Source organism: Rhinopithecus roxellana, chromosome 15 (genome assembly GCF_007565055.1).
Source record: "Rhinopithecus roxellana isolate Shanxi Qingling chromosome 15, ASM756505v1, whole genome shotgun sequence".
In the NCBI taxonomy this organism is placed as follows: domain Eukaryota; kingdom Metazoa; phylum Chordata; class Mammalia; order Primates; family Cercopithecidae; genus Rhinopithecus; species Rhinopithecus roxellana.
Genome location: NC_044563.1, coordinates 8,405,308 through 8,422,404, shown reverse-complemented (window position 1 = coordinate 8,422,404; position 17,097 = coordinate 8,405,308). Strand labels below are relative to the sequence as shown.

General features: G+C 48.9%; 1 protein-coding gene and 1 long non-coding RNA gene across 5 annotated transcripts; one reads left to right on the top strand and one right to left on the bottom strand.

Moving 5' to 3' along the window:
* Positions 1-637: 637 nt before the first annotated feature.
* On the bottom strand, positions 638-10,402 carry TMEM109 (transmembrane protein 109). The gene is made up of 4 exons (XM_010384959.2): positions 10,107-10,402; positions 4,145-4,389; positions 3,087-3,189; positions 638-2,304 (listed from the first exon to the last, which is right to left on the bottom strand). The coding sequence occupies exons 2-4, from the start codon at positions 4,379-4,381 to the stop codon at positions 1,913-1,915; spliced, it is 732 nt and encodes a 243-aa protein (XP_010383261.1). The 5' UTR covers positions 4,382-4,389; positions 10,107-10,402; the 3' UTR covers positions 638-1,912.
* On the top strand, positions 10,340-11,204 carry LOC115893512. 4 transcript variants are annotated; one of them, XR_004053536.1, is made up of 2 exons: positions 10,340-10,478; positions 10,915-11,204. It is a non-coding gene; the product is annotated as an uncharacterized LOC115893512 (long non-coding RNA). The 4 variants fall into 4 exon arrangements; XR_004053533.1 differs by having other exon boundaries at positions 10,356-10,478; positions 10,893-11,204; XR_004053535.1 differs by lacking the exon at positions 10,340-10,478 and adding an exon at positions 10,487-10,602.
* Positions 11,205-17,097: the final 5,893 nt, after the last annotated feature.

The window sequence follows — 17,097 nt, the reverse complement described above, 5'->3', positions numbered from 1 at the left end:
CACCTGAGCCTGCCCTGACACAGCCCTAGGCCACCGCCGTGGAGGAAGGGCTCTAGGTGCGGGCAGCTCTAGTCTCTTGACCAGCTCCACCTGGGGAGCACCCTGCAGAGCCTAGGAGGGATGAGGGTTGCTCAGCACTCCCGAGGGAAGGCCGGCCTCAAGGGTCCTGACCCAGCGTTGCCTACCAGGCAGTTTGGGGAGAGGCCCAGAGTAGTAGCCCTAACTGCACACTCTCATGCCCTGGGCAGCTTACAAAGAAAAACATGTCTGAGGCCCTCCACAAAATTGGTCCAGCCTGTGGGCCAACTGGAAACCTTGGCACAGGAAAGTCCTCAGGTAGGTGGTGAAGGGGAGGGCAGGCAAGTCTTCTCCACCTCAGCACACCGCAGGGAAGGGGTGCCCCCTCTGCCCAGCAAGCACACACATTTCCAGCAGTGCTGGTCGTTCCTACGTTTGGAATGGAGGCACGCCTTCCTCATTCCTCGTGCCCTTGGAGGGAAGGGTACCTGGTACCAGCCTGCCTTTTCAGCTCTCCCCTCTGCCAGCTTCACACTGTCCCCACAGGGAGAAGTCGGGAGGCGGAGCTGCACTACAGAAATGGGTTTAGCAGTAGAGGAGACATCGAAGCAATCCAGACTTGGAGTAAATACATTTTATTCAGAACAAGATAATAAAATAGCGTGCATTTTATTTAAAACCAACCAAGCGCTGATAAAAAAAATATATATATCACTGCAGCTGTGATTCCACATCAAACCTGAACAGTAAGAACTGGGCATTTTTTCTTCACATCATGTGCCAGGCCTGGCAGAGAAGGACACCCACCTCCACCAGAGCCTCAAAGGAAAAGTGGCCCCTAACCACCAAGATGGGGCACCCTGGTGGAGAGGGGCAGCTGGCAGCTCACCCTGCTCTTCGCAGACCACGCGAAGGGAAAGGAGCTGCCTGTGTTCCTCCCGGGCTGCCGGGGTGGACGCTGGTCAGCAACTCCTTCTTGGTTTCAGGGAGTGGAGCGATGGGGACAGAAGTGCATGCAGTTGTGCAAACAAGGAGGCGGGTCCTCCTTCCTCCTTCAGGGTCTCTGAAACCCCCATAGGGCATATAATGCCCAGCAAGGTCCCACTTGCAAGCACATGCCTACAAAGCAGCAGCCATCTTGATTTGGCTGATGGGGAATCAAGATTCTGATAGTGACTGCTCTTCTCTTGACACAAAGCAGACACAGAGCACTTTCCTACATACAGTATGGCAGCGGGCAAGCAGAGGGCCCTGCTGGCTCGGATTAAGGCACTTGAAACAGATACAAGATACATCCTCCTCTCCTCCAGCCCCCACAGGCCTCAGGGGACCCTGTTTCCCCACCCTTTATCCTCAGGTCCCATTACCCCTTGCCCCTCCCCACTGCTGGGCAATGAAGAGGACAGAAGCATGCCTTAAAGGCCCATGGTTTGCTGGGAGTACAGGGTAGGAGGATGAGAAAAACAAGAAGGGAGCTGGAGATGTGGCCAAGGAGCAACTTCAGGACAGAGGAGCAAGAGCATTAGGAGGAAGCCAAGGCAGCAGCACAGGGAAGCCAGTTAAGTCATGAGAGACCAATGGCAGTGATGTTTGCTGGTGCAGATGCAGAAGCCAGAGGGAGGCCCCTCCAACCTTCCCTGGTGAGGCAGGCTGGGAGCAGAGCAAGGGTTAAGAGAGCAACTCCAGACAGAGAATCTCAGAAGACAGGGCCGCAAGGACTGGCAGAGGGAATGGCCTTTCTCTGTTTCTCTTGGCTGGTGGGGCTGGGGCAGGGATCAAGGTTCTGAAGGCTGAGACAGGGCAAGAAAAGGGCAGGGGGCTGGCAGGAGGGCTGTGTTGCCCCGAAGCAGCTCAGCTCTTTGGTATGACACTGGCGGTGCGTGGGGCATCCTGCTCACTCCTCCTCCACACTGCGGGCCCCCTTGGCTGCTCGCCTCTGGCGCCAGCGCAGCTCCTCCACCTGGCGCTCCAGCCCTCGCACCTTGGCCTCGAGTTGGGCCCCAGAGGCTCTGGAGCCAGTGAGCCGGCTCAGCAGGGCGTAGAGGATCAGCAAGGCCAGGAGTAGCAGGGCCCTAGTGGAAGGGTCAGGCACCGACCTCACCAGGGCCACAAAGCCGGCCAGGAAGATGACAAGCTTCAGGCCCCACAGGATCCGCCCCAGCAAGGCCAAGACCAAGCCGAGGAGCAGGGACAGCAGCCAGTAGGCGACCAGGGCCCCTGCTCCCCATAGCAGGAAGGTCTGGACTTGGCCAGGGCTGAGCTTCAGGCCCTGGGCGAGGTAATCACCTGGAAGCCAAAAGAGTCAGAGTCAGCCAACCTGGAGAAGTGGTGAGGGGAGAGCGGGGCAAGAGCTAAAAGGGTGAGAGGTGCTAGCCACATTGCAAAGGAATGAGGTGTTCTCGTAGACTCAGAGTGATATGGGTTGGAATCTCAGCTCTGTTTCTTGCTGGCTGTGAGGCCTGGAGTAGATTACTTGCTTCTGTTGAGCTGCAGTATCATTTACTAAATGGGAACAATTCTACTGCCTCCCTGTACTGTGGCTGGCAATTAAATGAGATACTACAGCTCAGCACGATGCCTGATAGGAAGTGAACAACTGGCACATGGGGGTGGAAACTATTTTTTAGGGGGTCCAGGTGGGACAGGGTTTTGCTCTGCTGCCCAGGCTGGAGTGCAGTGGCGTGATTCCGGCTCACTGCAACCTCCACCTCCTCGGTTCAGCGATCCTCCCACCTCAGCTCCCAAGTAGCTGGTACCACAGACACACGCCACCATGCTTGGCTAATCTTTTATAGAGACAAGGTCTCATTATATTGCCCAGGCTGGTCTCAAACTTCTGGCCTCAAGTGACCCTCCTGCCTTGACCTCCCAAAGTGCTGGGATTATAGGCGGGAGCCACCACACCTGGCCATGGTAGTTCTTGGCTTGCTCTTTGGCCGTGTCTCTGCAGGATCCTGGGAAGGGTTAAGCAGCTTGGGGAAAAGGCTAGACCCTGACAAAGATGAACTCCCCCAAGTAGGAAAGTACAGGCAAAGCTCTGGCTGACTACCCAGTGCTCCAACACTCACCAGCCAGCCCCAAGGCATTTAGCAGCTGTGCGGAGATCCCAGACAGAGCAAAGAAGGCCACAGAGATGGCTGATGAGATGGCCCACAACACTTGGGACGAAGACTGCGGAAAAAGCAGGGAGTGAGATGAGTTCATAAATAACAACGGTCCTCGCCTTCAAGCCTGATCACCACTGTCCAGGCAAGGACTGCAGGAATGTCCCAGACCTGTTTCTCACCCAGTGGTGACAGGCCTGGGTCAGAGGGTAGGCGCCCCTTGGGACTGGCTAAGGGGTCCCTTCCACACCCACCTTCTAGTGTACAGGGATGGCCAACAGGCCGTCTCTCCTTCCTGAACCGGAAACCAGGGCATCTGGGACATAATTTATGCTTTGCTGGGATACTCTGGAGGGGGTAGGAGGTGTACTTGTGTGTGAATGACGGAGACAATTAAATACTTTTAGTAGTCACCCTATAAAAGTGGAGCCCTGCTAGCCTTCCAGGGAGTCATGAAGGTGTGTGGAGAACATCTGTAAAGGGATAGGATGTTTCATTGAGAAAGGAGTCTACCAGCTAGACTCTATCATGGATTTACAAAATGATTGTCTTAGCCCCTCAGTCCAGCCCATCAAAATGATGTGATACCACGCTTGGGATGCCACTAGGTAAAAACGATAACCCTGCCTTAGGCTCCCAATAAGCCCAACCCACTTCTACAGGTGAAGGAATGGATTCAGGGCTTGGTATTTTGCCATTTCGAGATTCTAGGTCAGATTTAGACCAAAGTGAGACTCTACAGTCACCCAGTAACATGGGTTTATAAAGATGGCTCATTTCCCAGCCTTTCTGGCAAGGAAAGGGCAGGAGCCAGGAAAAGATAGGGCTGGAGCTAAAAGGCCCTAGGACAGGAATCAAATAATGAGGAATTCAAAGACAAGTGCTGTGTGGCTTCTTTTTGTGGAATTTGGGGCTCTCTGCACCAGAGAAGATGTGGAACTAAGATGAGTTGGCCATTGCCAACCTCTCTTTCTTTCATTTTTCCTTAATGTGTGTAGTCACACAGGGACTACCTTCCTTACCTCTGACACCAGGTGCATGGTCTCTGGGCCAATCCAGGCATCCAGTGTCCCCCGCACAGATCGACCTATCTGGGTCAAGAGATCAACTGGGGCCTCTCTCTCCTGCTGGCCTGGTGGTGCAGAGTCTTGATGGGACTGGGCCAATGCTGAGTGGAGGAGGATGAGGGCCACTAGGACCATCAGGATGGCTTTGAACAGATGCTTTCCCCATGGTGAACTGATGCTGGAGGCTGCCATGACTGGGTCTGCCAGGAGAGAAGCAAAGCGTGAGCTGAGTGCCATGGTAGACACACTCACCCTCCCAGCTCTCATTATCCCAACATCCTTCTCCACCCCTACCTCCAGCAAGCACCAAGCTAACCCTGGAAACAAAGTGCTGTTATCTGGGAGAGGAAAGACTGGGACTTCCAACTGGAGCTGGGTACAACCATCTGACTCACAGGTTCCTCTTTCACATTCTTTACCACTTGCATGTTAATTAACCAGCAAGTATTATTCAACACTTTAGAGTGGGTGAGAAGATCTGTCTAAGGTTTGTGCCAGTTCTAAAAATCTGAGGGCCTGTCCCTGTATCTTAGGTGCTATAGGCATAAAAGAATTATAAGACTCTATAAAGGCTCTGTCCCAAGGAGCTTATAATCTACTTAAGATAAAGCTGGTATAAAAAACAACTTAAAAATAGCACACAAGTAGGATTACTGCCATATAATGGTATAAAGTGCTCAGTTTATGTGCTCAAACAAGAATAACTGCACATATGTCAAGTTCTCTGCAGGACCATCATGTGAGGTGGCTTTTATCCTCCTCACCCCTACAGGTACAGGTGAAAGAAACTGCGACTCAGAAGTTAAACATTTTCCCATGGTCACGGGGCTACACGGAAAGGCCAGGATTTGAACCCAAGCTTCTGCTTCCACCCATCTTCATTAGGAGTCAAGTTATATCGTGGGTCTCAACCATGGCTGCTCACTGGAATCACCTGGAAGCTTCACAAGTACTGATGTCTGTGTCCCAAGCCCAGAGGCTCTGATATCATTGTCTGGGTGTGGCCTAGCCTTAGACCTGCAAGAGCTCCCTAGGCAGTTCCCCTGTATGAAGTTGAGAACCACTGATACAGAGTGATCTCACCTCCCCACCCCCAATGGAGGTGCTGTGGTTTGAACAGCAAAACTCATGTTGAGATTTAACTGTCCTTGCACCACCTGCAGAGCCTGGGAGCTCCCGGCCCAGCCAAGGATGTTGGATCTCATGGTCCTCAGTACTTTTTTGACACCCCATTCCCCTCAGTAAAATAGTGTGACCCCTTCCCCACCAAAAAAAAAAAAAAAAAGAAATTTAGGGGTGAGGGATAGCATTAGGAGACAAACCTAATGTAAATGACGAGTTAATGGGTACAGCACACCAACATGGCACATGTATACATATGTAACAAACCTGCACGTTGTACACATGTACCCTAGAACTTAAAGTATAATAAAAAAAATTATATCAGACTCTCCATAGTTTGGAAAAAAAATTCCATTTTGTAAAATAAGTAGATTGTACTAGATTCACTTTTCATGTCTAAACATTTTCTGTGATTTTATGAATTCGATTAAATATCAATTGAATTTCCTTTCCAAATAAATGAATTCCAACATGAAAAAAAAAAAGAAATTTAACTGTCATGATGATGGTATTAAAAGGTAGGACCTTTAAGAGATGATGAGGTTATGAGGGTTCAGCCCTCATGAATGGATTAATGCCGTTTTCTTGGGAGTGGATTAGTTATCCCAGAAATGGAGCTCCTGATAAAAAGGATGACTTTGGTCTGATTTCCTCTCTGTCTCATGTGCTGGGTTCTGCCTTCTGCCATAGGATGACCCTTGCCAGATGCCAGCGCCATGCCCTTAGACTTCCCAGCCTCTGGAACTGTGACCCTAATGAATTTCTGTTCATTATAAACTACGCCGTCAGTGGTATTCTCTTATAGCAAGCAGACAAGGGACGAGGACAGTGGGCAAGGGTATAATAAACAACCTTTAAAGAAAGATACTATTAATCAAAAGCTAACATTCAGCTAGGTCTTGCCATGCACCACCTCGCTCACTTAACTGTCACAACAGCCCATCAGCTGGGTGTTGCTATTATCCCCCATTTTACTGATGAAGTAATTGAGGTAGGTTAAGTAGTAAGTGGGGAAAGCAGCATTTGAATCCAGGTACTTCTGACATTGGACTCCTCACACACAAGTCTGCTGTATTGTCTCCAACTAAGTCTCAGAAGTGATTTCGAAAGTCATACAGGCTAGGCACGGTGGCTCACTTCTGTAATCCCAACACTTTGGGAGGCCAAAGTAGGAGGATTGCTTGAGCCCAGGAGTTTGGGAGCAGCCTGGGAAACATAGGGAGACCCTGTCTCTACAAAAATATAAATAAATTCATTAGTCAGGTGTGGTGGTGCATGCCTGTACTCCCAGCTATTTGGGAGGCTGAGTGGGGAGGATCACTTCAGCCCAAGAGGTCATGGCTGCAGTGAGCTGTGATCATGCCACTGTACCCTATCCTGGCCGAGACAGCAAGACTCTTAAAAAAGAAAAAGTCACACAACAGATTATTCATGAGTTAAAATAAACATGACATCTACCAATCATCTCAGTGAATTACTGGTGAAAATTGCCTAACAATTTTGTGCTTTGTGCTCTGGTCTTGTAACACAATGCCACAGACAAGTTAAGATCCAACAAGTGCCAACTCATTGAAGCAGGTAAAGATCAGCCAAGAAAAAAGTATGCAAGTTCAACTTCTATTTGCCACTGTGCTTGAGAAATGTCAGACAGTGCCAGCAAATTCCCTGTTCTCCTCCAGGCTCAGAAATGAACCTGTAGCTCCAGGAGTTTTCATGATTCAGACCTGATATTCAGAAGCTAAGCCATGCCCCTGAGGTAGGAGCAGTCAGGTTTTTGAAGTTTTTGCAGTTACGCAGGCACTCAGTGAGTTGACCATAAATCCAGAGCCATGAGGATGGACGAGAGAGAAGAGAAGGATGTCCCAGTCTTGCTTAGTGGGAAGGAGGAGTCTAGGAAAGGGTTCCAAAAATACTACATTTAGGGTACTTTTTGGTCCAGAAACAGCTGCTCTAAGCCCTTCCTGAAGCCTGGAGGGTCAAGCAGGGCTGAAAAACATGCAATTCATGTAGAAGGCCCTCAAGCTGGGAAAGCCTTCTACTCTCTTTGGCACAAATCAAGAACCAGATGGTTCCTGCCTGCCAGTGGTCAGAGATGAGGAAAGCACAGGTCAGTTCCTGAGTTATCTAGGTCATAACCATGTTGGGGACTTAAAGAGCAGGGTTGCTATCTTGGGTTGGATCCTTTATCCAAGGACCTCCACCAGGAGGGATCAAATGTCGTTTCCTCAGCCCTAGGAGGTCAGGGTGCCATGAGCAGCTCCTCCCACAGCAGCCTGTCTTGTTCTGTGCCAGCCCCAACTTTCCAGTGGCCGTCTGCCCCAGTCAAGGGGAGCTAGAAGACCTTGAAATAAGCCCTCTACAGTGAGGCTGGCATTGTCATGCCAGCTGATGTTGTGAAGTGCACCAGAAACCAAATCTAATAGGATTGTGTAGTGTACCCTTTGGAGATAATGAGTGCAGAGATTGGCTGGCTGGTCTGCTTTTTCAAATTGTTTTCTTTAACAGGACCCCTCATTTTTTTCCAGGTGAATCTCAGGCAGTATGGATCACTGCTATTAGGCCTCCTCACTTTGGCCTAATCAAATAGTTTTACTAAAGGCGTGGAAACAGTCTCAGCCTCTGTGAGGAGGAAACATGTCTTAAAACTTCTTCACCTTCTGCAAGGCCTGGCGTCAGACAAATAATAGGCACTCAATAGCAACTCATAATAATACAAAGTTTATACATATCTATATGTATACATGTTATAATTTTTGTGTGGTGCTTTATCATTCACAAAGTGCTTGTTTTTTTCATCACTTCACTTAACTCTAACAATAATCTTTTAAGATATTATTACCCTCTTCATTTTATTCAGAAAAGTATGGCTTAGAGAGGTTGAGTGACTTATCCAAGATCACACAGCAGAGCTGGGACCTGACTCCAGTACCCAGGATCTCCATCTTGGCTTTTTGCTTCTCCCACAGCCACATGCTGCCTTGATGGGACATAGCCCCTGCGCTTACGGAGCTGAAGTTCATCAACAAGCTCACAGTGAAGGACATCCAGACTCCTCCGAGGGAACACATACCAGATCATCTGCCTTCTGGGCTTATAGGCCATGGTTTTGTACCAAGAGGTATGAGAGGACAGCAAAAGGTGGGGGACAAAACCTGCCACTTCTGTTCGGCAGCTGCAGTATGGCTCAGGTGGGTCTGGAGAGCCCAGCCGGGCTGGGGAAACAGCTTTACTTACTGTGTTAGTGAGGGGGCGCCACTGCTTATGTTTAGCTGTGGTTTGCTACAAGGGTAGGATGGGGCATTTCACGCCCCTCCTCCCAATCAAGGCTCCTTCCTCCTCTTCTCTTTTCTTTTGTTAGTTTCATTTCATGCTATGAATCACCAGGTGGCAGGAGGGGCGGCAAAAAGTGCCCTCTACCGGCTCTGACTATCCCGCTGTTGCTCATAGCTGCCCCTAAGGAGCTGCGGTTCTCAACTTTGGTTGCCCATCAGAACTGCCTGTGCAGCCTATTAAACAAGGATGTCTGCCCCACCCAGGGCTACTCACTCAGACTCTTCCAGAGAGGGACTCAGCCCTTTGTTTTGCAAAGCTCCCTAGGAATTTCTGATGCATAGCCAGCAGCTCAGGGAAAAGTCTAAGCAAAGCTTCAAAAGTGCAGCAGTGTACAAAGGACCCCAGACTTCTGTCCCAGGCTCAAGTGTGCCACAGACTAGAAGTCACTACCTTTACACCTGTTACTTAACCTGCCTGAGTTGCAGTCTCCTCAAACGTAAAAGTGAGTGAAGCCGGGTGAAGAGTTGCTGTAAAGAGTTAAGATATTTCTGCAGCAAGCGCTTTGTAAACTAAACATCTATAGAAATGTTGCAGCACACACATTACCACTGACTATATATTGTAGCATAATTTAGCAGTTTATCAACCTGCCTTCCCCATTACACCAAGCGCCTCCCGGTTAGACTTGACATCTTGGAATCCCGAGCGCCTAGTAGGAAAGATGACTAATAAATGCTTGTTAAATGAATATTAGCAACCCGCCAAAAAACCGTGAGGGTAGAAAGAGAAAGCCATGGAGAGGTGAGGAGGGAGGTTATTTTAACAGTAAATCCAAATATACAGCAGCCACACGAGAAGCACAGCTGAGTCTAAAGGAAGGTCCTAAACAGGGCGAAGCCGCCACTGCAGAGAATGAAGTCAGCGCCCTGGCAGGTTGGGGGCAGCTCCCACTAAACCCCTGACAGCTGCTGCCCAGCAACTGTTTGGGGGCAGGGCGACAGCAAAGGGGCAGCTTCCCGGCCGCTCCGCGCCCTCCCCAGGGCCCAGCCTCCCGGAGACAGGGTGTCAGTGGCATGTGCTATTTCGAACGGCGCGTCCCCTGCCAAGCGCTGAGGGGTGGCGTCGCTGGCAAGGGACATGGCGCGACCCATGAGTTGGGGGCCCCCCGAGGGGCTCGAGCCGAGGCTGCAGGAGGCTGGGCCGTGGGTCGGGACTCGGGGGTCGGGCTTGGCGCTAGCCTGGTCCCCATGCCCGGGAGCCGCTCCACCTCCGCCGAACCTCGGTACCTTGCTGCAACCCTCTTCTCCCCGGAAACATGCGCCTCCCGGGTTGCCTGGAAACGACGCCCCCGGTTGCATAGCAACGAGGATCCGGGTCCCCTGTTTGTTTCGCCCGCTGGGCGCGTGGACCCCTCCCGACTCGGACTCTCCAGGCCTCGCCGCTCTGCCTGGTGCCGCCTGCAGCGGCTGCTGTCTCCCCTTCCCGTGCGCTGCCCCGAATTCCGGCCTCGGCCCGCACTCACCTTTCTCAAGCCACTGCTATCCTTCACGTGCGACTTCGCTGAAAGGCGCCACCAAACCCGCGCCTCAACTCCGGGCGTTGGTTTACCTTCTCCGCATGCGCAAGGCGGGATGAGCCCGGAAACTAGCCGGCCTTCCTCACAATGGAAACCCACGCCGGGAGCGCATGCGCCCCGCATTATCTATTGCGTTTCTTTTTTCCCCCCAAGCGTTCCCACCGAGAGAAGAATGGGATCGGAGTTCCAGCAGAGAACGGAAGTCTCTGGCTGGAAAGGGGAAATAAATGACCATATCTGGGCTGCAGAGTGGGTAAACTGGATCTTTAAAATCGGAGTGGAAGCTAATGCCCCTCTTGCCACCGCTCGGCATTTTGGGTAATGTAGTTCTCGAGCTACAAATGTTTCCTGGGGCATTGTGGGCAATGTCGTTCTAACCTGGCCGCTAAAGAGCACCTGGTCTTCCTAGAAGCTTCGCGCTAAAAAGGCACGAAAGAGAAAGGTATTAAAGGAGCAATTAAAGGCACACTGCGCTAGGAAAACGCATGCGCTCCCCCAGAGAGAAAATTCGTACCTGAATACTGTAGATGGCTCCCAAATGCTAGTTCAGAATTTTAGAGAAGGAGAGAAACCAACTCCCACTCTCCTTTTTCTGCCACAAAGGCAGTGATAGGGACAGGGGGCAGATAAATGCTAGGTAGAAAAGGGCGGGTCCCTAGTGAAACCCCACTCGCAAGCCAAAAAGCCTGAAATTGTGGCCCAAAGTGAGAACTTCTATTCATGTTTTCCCAGTTGAATGTTCTCTTTTCCTAAGCCACCCATGTCTCTGCCCTGCCTCATCCTGTGCCTGGAAAGACCCCAGACTCATCTGGCAGAGAGGAGAAGCAGCTGGATGAGAGGACGACCATGGCTGGATGTCAGAGAGAAGCAGCTTGTCTTCAGAGGGACAGTCCGAGGCATAACTTCGGAGACGAATCTGGCCGGAGACAGCTGGACTTCAAGGGAAGACTACATACCCGCCTGTCCCACCCCCCTCTTTTCAGCTCCCCTTCTCTCTGAAATCCACTTTCATCAGCAATAAAATCCCAGGCATTTGTCCTTTAATTTGTTCGTGCAACTTTATTTTTCTTGGATGCTGGACAAGAGCTCGGGAGCCACCAGTGCGGATACAAAGGCTGTCACGCTGGCCCTTTGCCCTCGCTGGTGGAGGGCAACCGCGGGCCCACTGAGCTGTTAACACTTAAGCCGTCCACGGACGGCAGAGCCTAAAGAGCACTGTAACATGCCCTCTGGGGGCTTCGGGAGCCTCAGGCACCCTGCCTGGACGCTGCCACGGGGCCTGAACGGAATTCGTTCCTGCCGGTGCCCGAAAGCACACACTCTGGCTCCTGCACCCACTCACCTGCATGCTCCCTCCCATGAGGGGTGGAACGCAGTGAATCTTGAGTGAGTGGAGTGTGATCCTACCGGTGCCGAAAACCGGCTGGCTTGTTCCAGCGCTTGTGCACTCCAGTTCCCGCCTCCTTCACTTGCGTACTCCCTCCCACGAGAAGTTGAGAGCAGCGGGCTGAGTAAACGGGGCACCCCTGTTGTGAGTCCTGTGAAAGGGTCAGGGCAATATCCTGCTTCAGCAGCACCGTGAAGGGGAATGAATAGGGCTTCCGGATGAGGTGATCCCTTGCCTGTCGTGTGATCCTGAGCACACAGCTTCATTTCTCTGGGCCTTCACTGCTTGACATTCAAGAACTATAAAGGACCTAAAAATAGCACTTCACAGTAGGTGTGAAGTTTCAAGGAAGCAACAATCATGAACATTAAAAAAAAACAAAAAAAATCCACGTTGCTGACTGAATGTTTTTATAACCATCAAGAGCTGTCATAGGAGAGCTTCCTTTTGATGTTAAAACTTGTTTCTCAAACTCAGCCCTCTAAAACGTAACTCTTCCCTCCCACCCCCAATCATTCAGCCTTCCAATTCTGCCTTCCTCCCAGAATACACACTGTGTAGGCTCCCAATCTGTCACCTCACCCAGTTGTTTCTTTCCATCAAATGTTCCTCAGACACATCCATCTTCATCTGAGCTCTTGTCACTTCCTGCCCCTCAGCTAAGAGTCCTTCTTCCAGAACAGGCTCTGGTAGCATCCTGAACCTCACCTTCCAGCGTTTCTAACAGTTTCAATTTTACATTTGCTTGTTAGATCCTTTCTGACGTGCAGGATTACAAATCTCAGGTCACAGACTTTCCTGGGAAAGAAATTTAAACTTTTTTTTTCTATGACAAATTAATTTCTTTTCAACCCTGTTTTCCATGTGGGTAGCAGAAACAATCTCAGACAGTTCAGGGTTCTTCCCATCCTTGATTTTCAGGTTGTATACACCTTTTGGAAAATGAACATAGGGCCAAAATTGGGAGAGAACATTTATCTAATCCTGGCCGGGGGCAGTGGTTCACGCCTGTAATCCCAGCACTTTGGGAGGCTGAGGCTGACAGATCACTTGAGGTGAAGGAGTTCACGTCCAGCCTGGCCAGAACAATGAAACCCTCTGTCTCTAAAAATACTAAACAAAACTAGCCGGGTGTGGTGGTGTGTGCTGTAATCCCAACTACTCAGGAGGCTGAGGCAGGAGAATCACATGAATCCAGAAGGCAGAGGTTGCAGTGAGCCAAGATCACACCACTGCTCTCCAGCCTAGGTGACAAAGTGAGTGAGACTCCATGTAAAAAAAAAAAAAAAAGAAAGAAAGAAAGAAAAAAGAAAAGAAAAAGAAAAAAAGAAAATTCATCTAATTATCACTGTCAGTCATTTAAGCTGGCAAATTCTCCCTGCCTAATCTTCTGTCACTTGTCCACACAGATTGCCACTGAAGATACCTGGGAAATCGAGCTTCTTCTGGGTCTTTGGCCAATGTGTCCCCATGCTCCCCAGGCAGCAACAGCAGCGTTGGTCTGGGGGAAGAAGGCATAGAGTTCCTTCCTCAGGGACCCACCAGCACCAATGCATGTATCTCTTTTCCCTTAAGTCTCCCTGTTTCTCCGAAATCAAGTGCCCTGAATTTTTTCTATTCCCTGTGGACTGGCTTATGAAACGGAAAAGCCTTGAAGCGACTTCCTTTTTTCTGCATCCTGTGTCATAGCCATAAACTCCGCAGTAGAGGGGCACCTCTGGTTTTGCTCATTGTGATATTGCCAACACCTAGTATCATGCCTGGCTGACACACTATGGGTACTCAATAAAGACTGGTTCAACAATTAATTACTGAGTCTCCCTCCTTCTAGTCTGTCCCACTCCAACCCATCCAGTAAGTGTCTTCCAGAGGAAACCTCTAAAAGTATGGTTATCACTCCATAGTTCAAATGCAAACACATGCTATTGTGCTGCCAGACCAATCATCACCCAAGTTTAACCACCTTGGGTTCAAGGCCTCTCCTAAATGGATCCATTTTATTTCCTACCACATATCCAAGTACAGTACTTGAGATGCGTGGCCTGTCAGGCAACCTGTCTTTCAAACAACAATCAAAGTTCCTGCTACGTGCCAGGCACAATGTGGCACTCTTACACTCTGAGAGCAAAAGTAACGAGAACAATTATGGTTCCTACCATCATGAAGTTTACAGTCTAGTGGAGAACCAGACATCAGATACTTATAAATAGATAATTAAATGATTACAGTTCTTTGAAGTGGTTTGGAGGACAATTACAGTTTGCTGTGTGGGCTAAATTTAAACCAGGGACCATGAAAAGGGCTCCAGAGGAAGTGACATTTAAGGTGAGACTGAAGTTTACCTTGGAGGGTTTGAGACAGGAGGGGGAAGAGTTTACATTTGAGGGTTTGAGACAGGAAGGGGAAGAGGGAGCGGGGAGAGGAAAGTGGTCCGGGCAGAAGTTCTGAAACCAGCCAGAGCGGGTATGTTTGAGGAATTGAAAGGCCAATGTGGTGGGAGAGAAGATAAAGTGAGACCATGATGGTCAGCATGGGCCAGATGGTACAAGACTTGGGGTCAAGTTTCCTCATCCAGAAACTCTCTCCCTCATTCATGGCCTCAGGAATGACCCCTGGTTGGGGCTCAGAGAATGATACCCCAAAGTATGGTGCTTTAGTATTGTTTCTGAGCAAATAGGCTTACTGCCTGATGCACATAGAAGCCAATACTATGGTACCAGCTTTTGAGTACAGAAAGGCTTTATTGCAAGGCCACCCAGCAAGGAGACTGGAGGCATGGCTCAAATCTGTCTCCCTAATTTTCCCTAACTGGGCCAAGTTTTAAGGGGTCAGAGGGTGATGTGGTTTGGCTGCATCCCAACCCAAATCTCATCTTGAATTCCTACATGTTAAGGGAGGGACCCAGTGGGAGGTAATTGAATCATAGGGGCAGGTCTTTCTTGTGCTGTTCTTGTATTAGTGAATGAGTCTCATGAGATCTGGTGGTTTTGGGAAACAGGAGTTTCCCTGTACAAGCTTTTTGTTTTTGCCTGCTGCCATCCGTGTAAGACGTGATTTGCTCCTCCTTGCCTTCTGCCATGATTGTGAGGCTTCCCCAGCCACGTGGAACTGTAAGTTCAATTAAACTTCTTTCTTTTGTAAATTGCCCAGTCTCAGGTATGTCTTTATCAGCAGTGTGAAAACAGACTAGTACAGAGGGCAAGGAAAAGAATTAGGAATTTTTGCTTGACAGGGTCTGATTGGAGGGCTTCAAATTTGATTACACAGGTATGTTGAGGTGGATTTTCGCCCTGGATCTTTCTGGTCAACAGACCCTTCGCTCCTGAAAGAGTTCTAGCATTTAGGTTCTGGTCATGTCTAGGTCTTCTCGGTACTACAGGGAGGAATCATTGGTTCTGGGTGTTGTTAGATGTCAAAGCATTTTCTATTGTGCATGTCCTGCTGACATGACTTGGAGTTTCAGCTCTGTCATACCTACAAGAAAACATGACATTCTATTATCAAAAGAGTAGGCCCAGTTTGGATTGGTCCTGAGGTTACAGCATGTTGAGCACTTTTGAATGAAAAGAAATGGGAAGGTCTTAGAAGCTGCCTTAGAACCAAGGACTTTCTAACCTTCTCTTGCCCACTGACCCCCACCATAAGTGCAGGTAGAAGCTCTCTCTAGAAGTTCCCTTATCTCAGAAAATTTCTTTCAAAAGAAATGCAATTGTCTCAAATCCCCCTTTACAGGAAACTCATCAAATAACCAGGAAAGATTAACCACTGGAGAAGAATAAAAACTAAAAGTCATCAACTCACCACTACACCTAGAGAGACTTTTAATCTATTCTTCTGAGGGGAGACTTTATGTGCATAAGACAACCTTTGTTCACAATGGAGTTCTGCCCCTCACCTTCCCACAATTTGTTGCCACCTCCTCCAGAGCTCATAAGAACTTTGTCCCAAAGCATTGTCTGTTCTTGGGGCTCATTCATTTCCCCTAAAAATTATTTGCTAGCCCTCAAAATTGCCTACATTTCCCCCATCTCCCTCTTTCCCGGGTGCCATTTAAGTAAGCATCAGCCACCTGTTCCTTGAGCCTCATATTTTGTATGACTCCTGTGCACACTTGCACACTAACACACTTGTATGTCGTTTCTCCTGTTATTCTGTCGTTTGTCAGTTAATTTCAGCATATCTTTAGAGGGCAGAGGAGAAACTTTTTTGCTCCATACCCTCATTCAGTTCTCAGCAAAAAAAATCAGCTCCTCAGAGATGCACTCTCTAAGTGCCCTGTCTAAAGTAGCCGTTCCTCCAATCCCCAGCACCTCTGTCTACCTTGCTCTGATTTGTTGCATTCATAGCACTACTACTCTGGAATTTTCTTCTTAAGTGTTGCTTGTCTCTGTGCTCCCACCACCCCCAGTACAGTGTAAGCTCCAAAAGAGCAGAAACTGTGTCTTTCTTGTTGACTTTTTCTATCTCCAGTTTTTAGAATAGGGCTTGGCACACAGGAAGTACCCAATCAACATTTGTTGGATGAATGAAATGCCTGGGGAATAACATGAATCGATATTTCGTTCAAAGCGGATCACTGGCTGCTCTGTGGAAAGTAGATTAGGAGGAGGAGGCCAGGCTGGAAGCAAGGAACAACTGGCAAGCTACTTCGTTGGTGCATGAGAGAGATGAAATGCCCTTTTGCATATTAACTCCTCATAAGAGTTCAGTGAGTTAGTTCTACCCCTGTCATCACTCCCTCTGTTTTACAGATGAGGAAACTAAGGCATAGAGAAGTTCATACAGTCAATCACCTGGGTGGTGCTAGGATTTGAGCACACAGTCTGACTTCAGATTCCATGCTCTTGGCCACTATGCCATACTACCTTTTGTACCTGTAACTTTTATTTTTCTCTCCAAGCTTTTGCTTACATTGTTTCTCCTTCTGGAATGCCTTTCATTCTCCTTCTCCTCTGAATACTGCCCGCCTGTCAAAGTCCCTCTCACTCACACATCCTGTTCATCCTGCCCGTTTGTCTTGATACCTTATAGTCCACACCACAAGTCTTTTGCATGATTCCTCAGAGTATCTTATCTTACAGATATCCACAAAGAATCATACACTATCTGAGCTGGAAGAGAAATAGAAAATACAAAATAAATTTATAGGAGGCCATTGGTTTGGCCTGAGCTCTTGCGCTAGGCCTAACAGATCAAGCTAAAAAGAGTTAGTCCTGCTGAAGTTCCACACCAATGAGCTGAAACTAAGATCTTTATGACCTTCTGAGAGAGAGAGAGAGTGTGTGTGTGTGTGTGTGTGTGTGTGCGCGCGTGTGTGTTGGCGGGGAGAGCTAAATTCCCAAAAAGGCAAGTTTTACATGGCATGATAAAGAAGTACCCTCCACTTTAACCTTTACAAGAAAAGTAATTTTGAGATTACCAAATGACCAATCCCCTTTTTGTTCTGTTTCTGTTTTCCTCAGTCCTTTTCTGTCTATAAAACCAAGCTCCCCTGTTCAGCTCATTGGAACAATCATTATATTTTATAGTGTGAGGCGCTGCCCAATTTTA

Bases quoted from the DNA above. Each gene is read 5' to 3' on its own strand.
- TMEM109 (XM_010384959.2), bottom strand. From the start codon at position 4,381: ATGGCAGCCTCCAGCATCAGTTCACCATGGGGAAAGCATCTGTTCAAA. The intron at 3,190-4,144 runs GTAAGGAAGGTA...CTTTTTCCGCAG, and splicing joins CCATGCACCTGGTGTCAGAG to TCTTCGTCCCAAGTGTTGTG. The intron at 2,305-3,086 runs GTGAGTGTTGGA...TTTGGCTTCCAG, and splicing joins AAATGCCTTGGGGCTGGCTG to GTGATTACCTCGCCCAGGGC.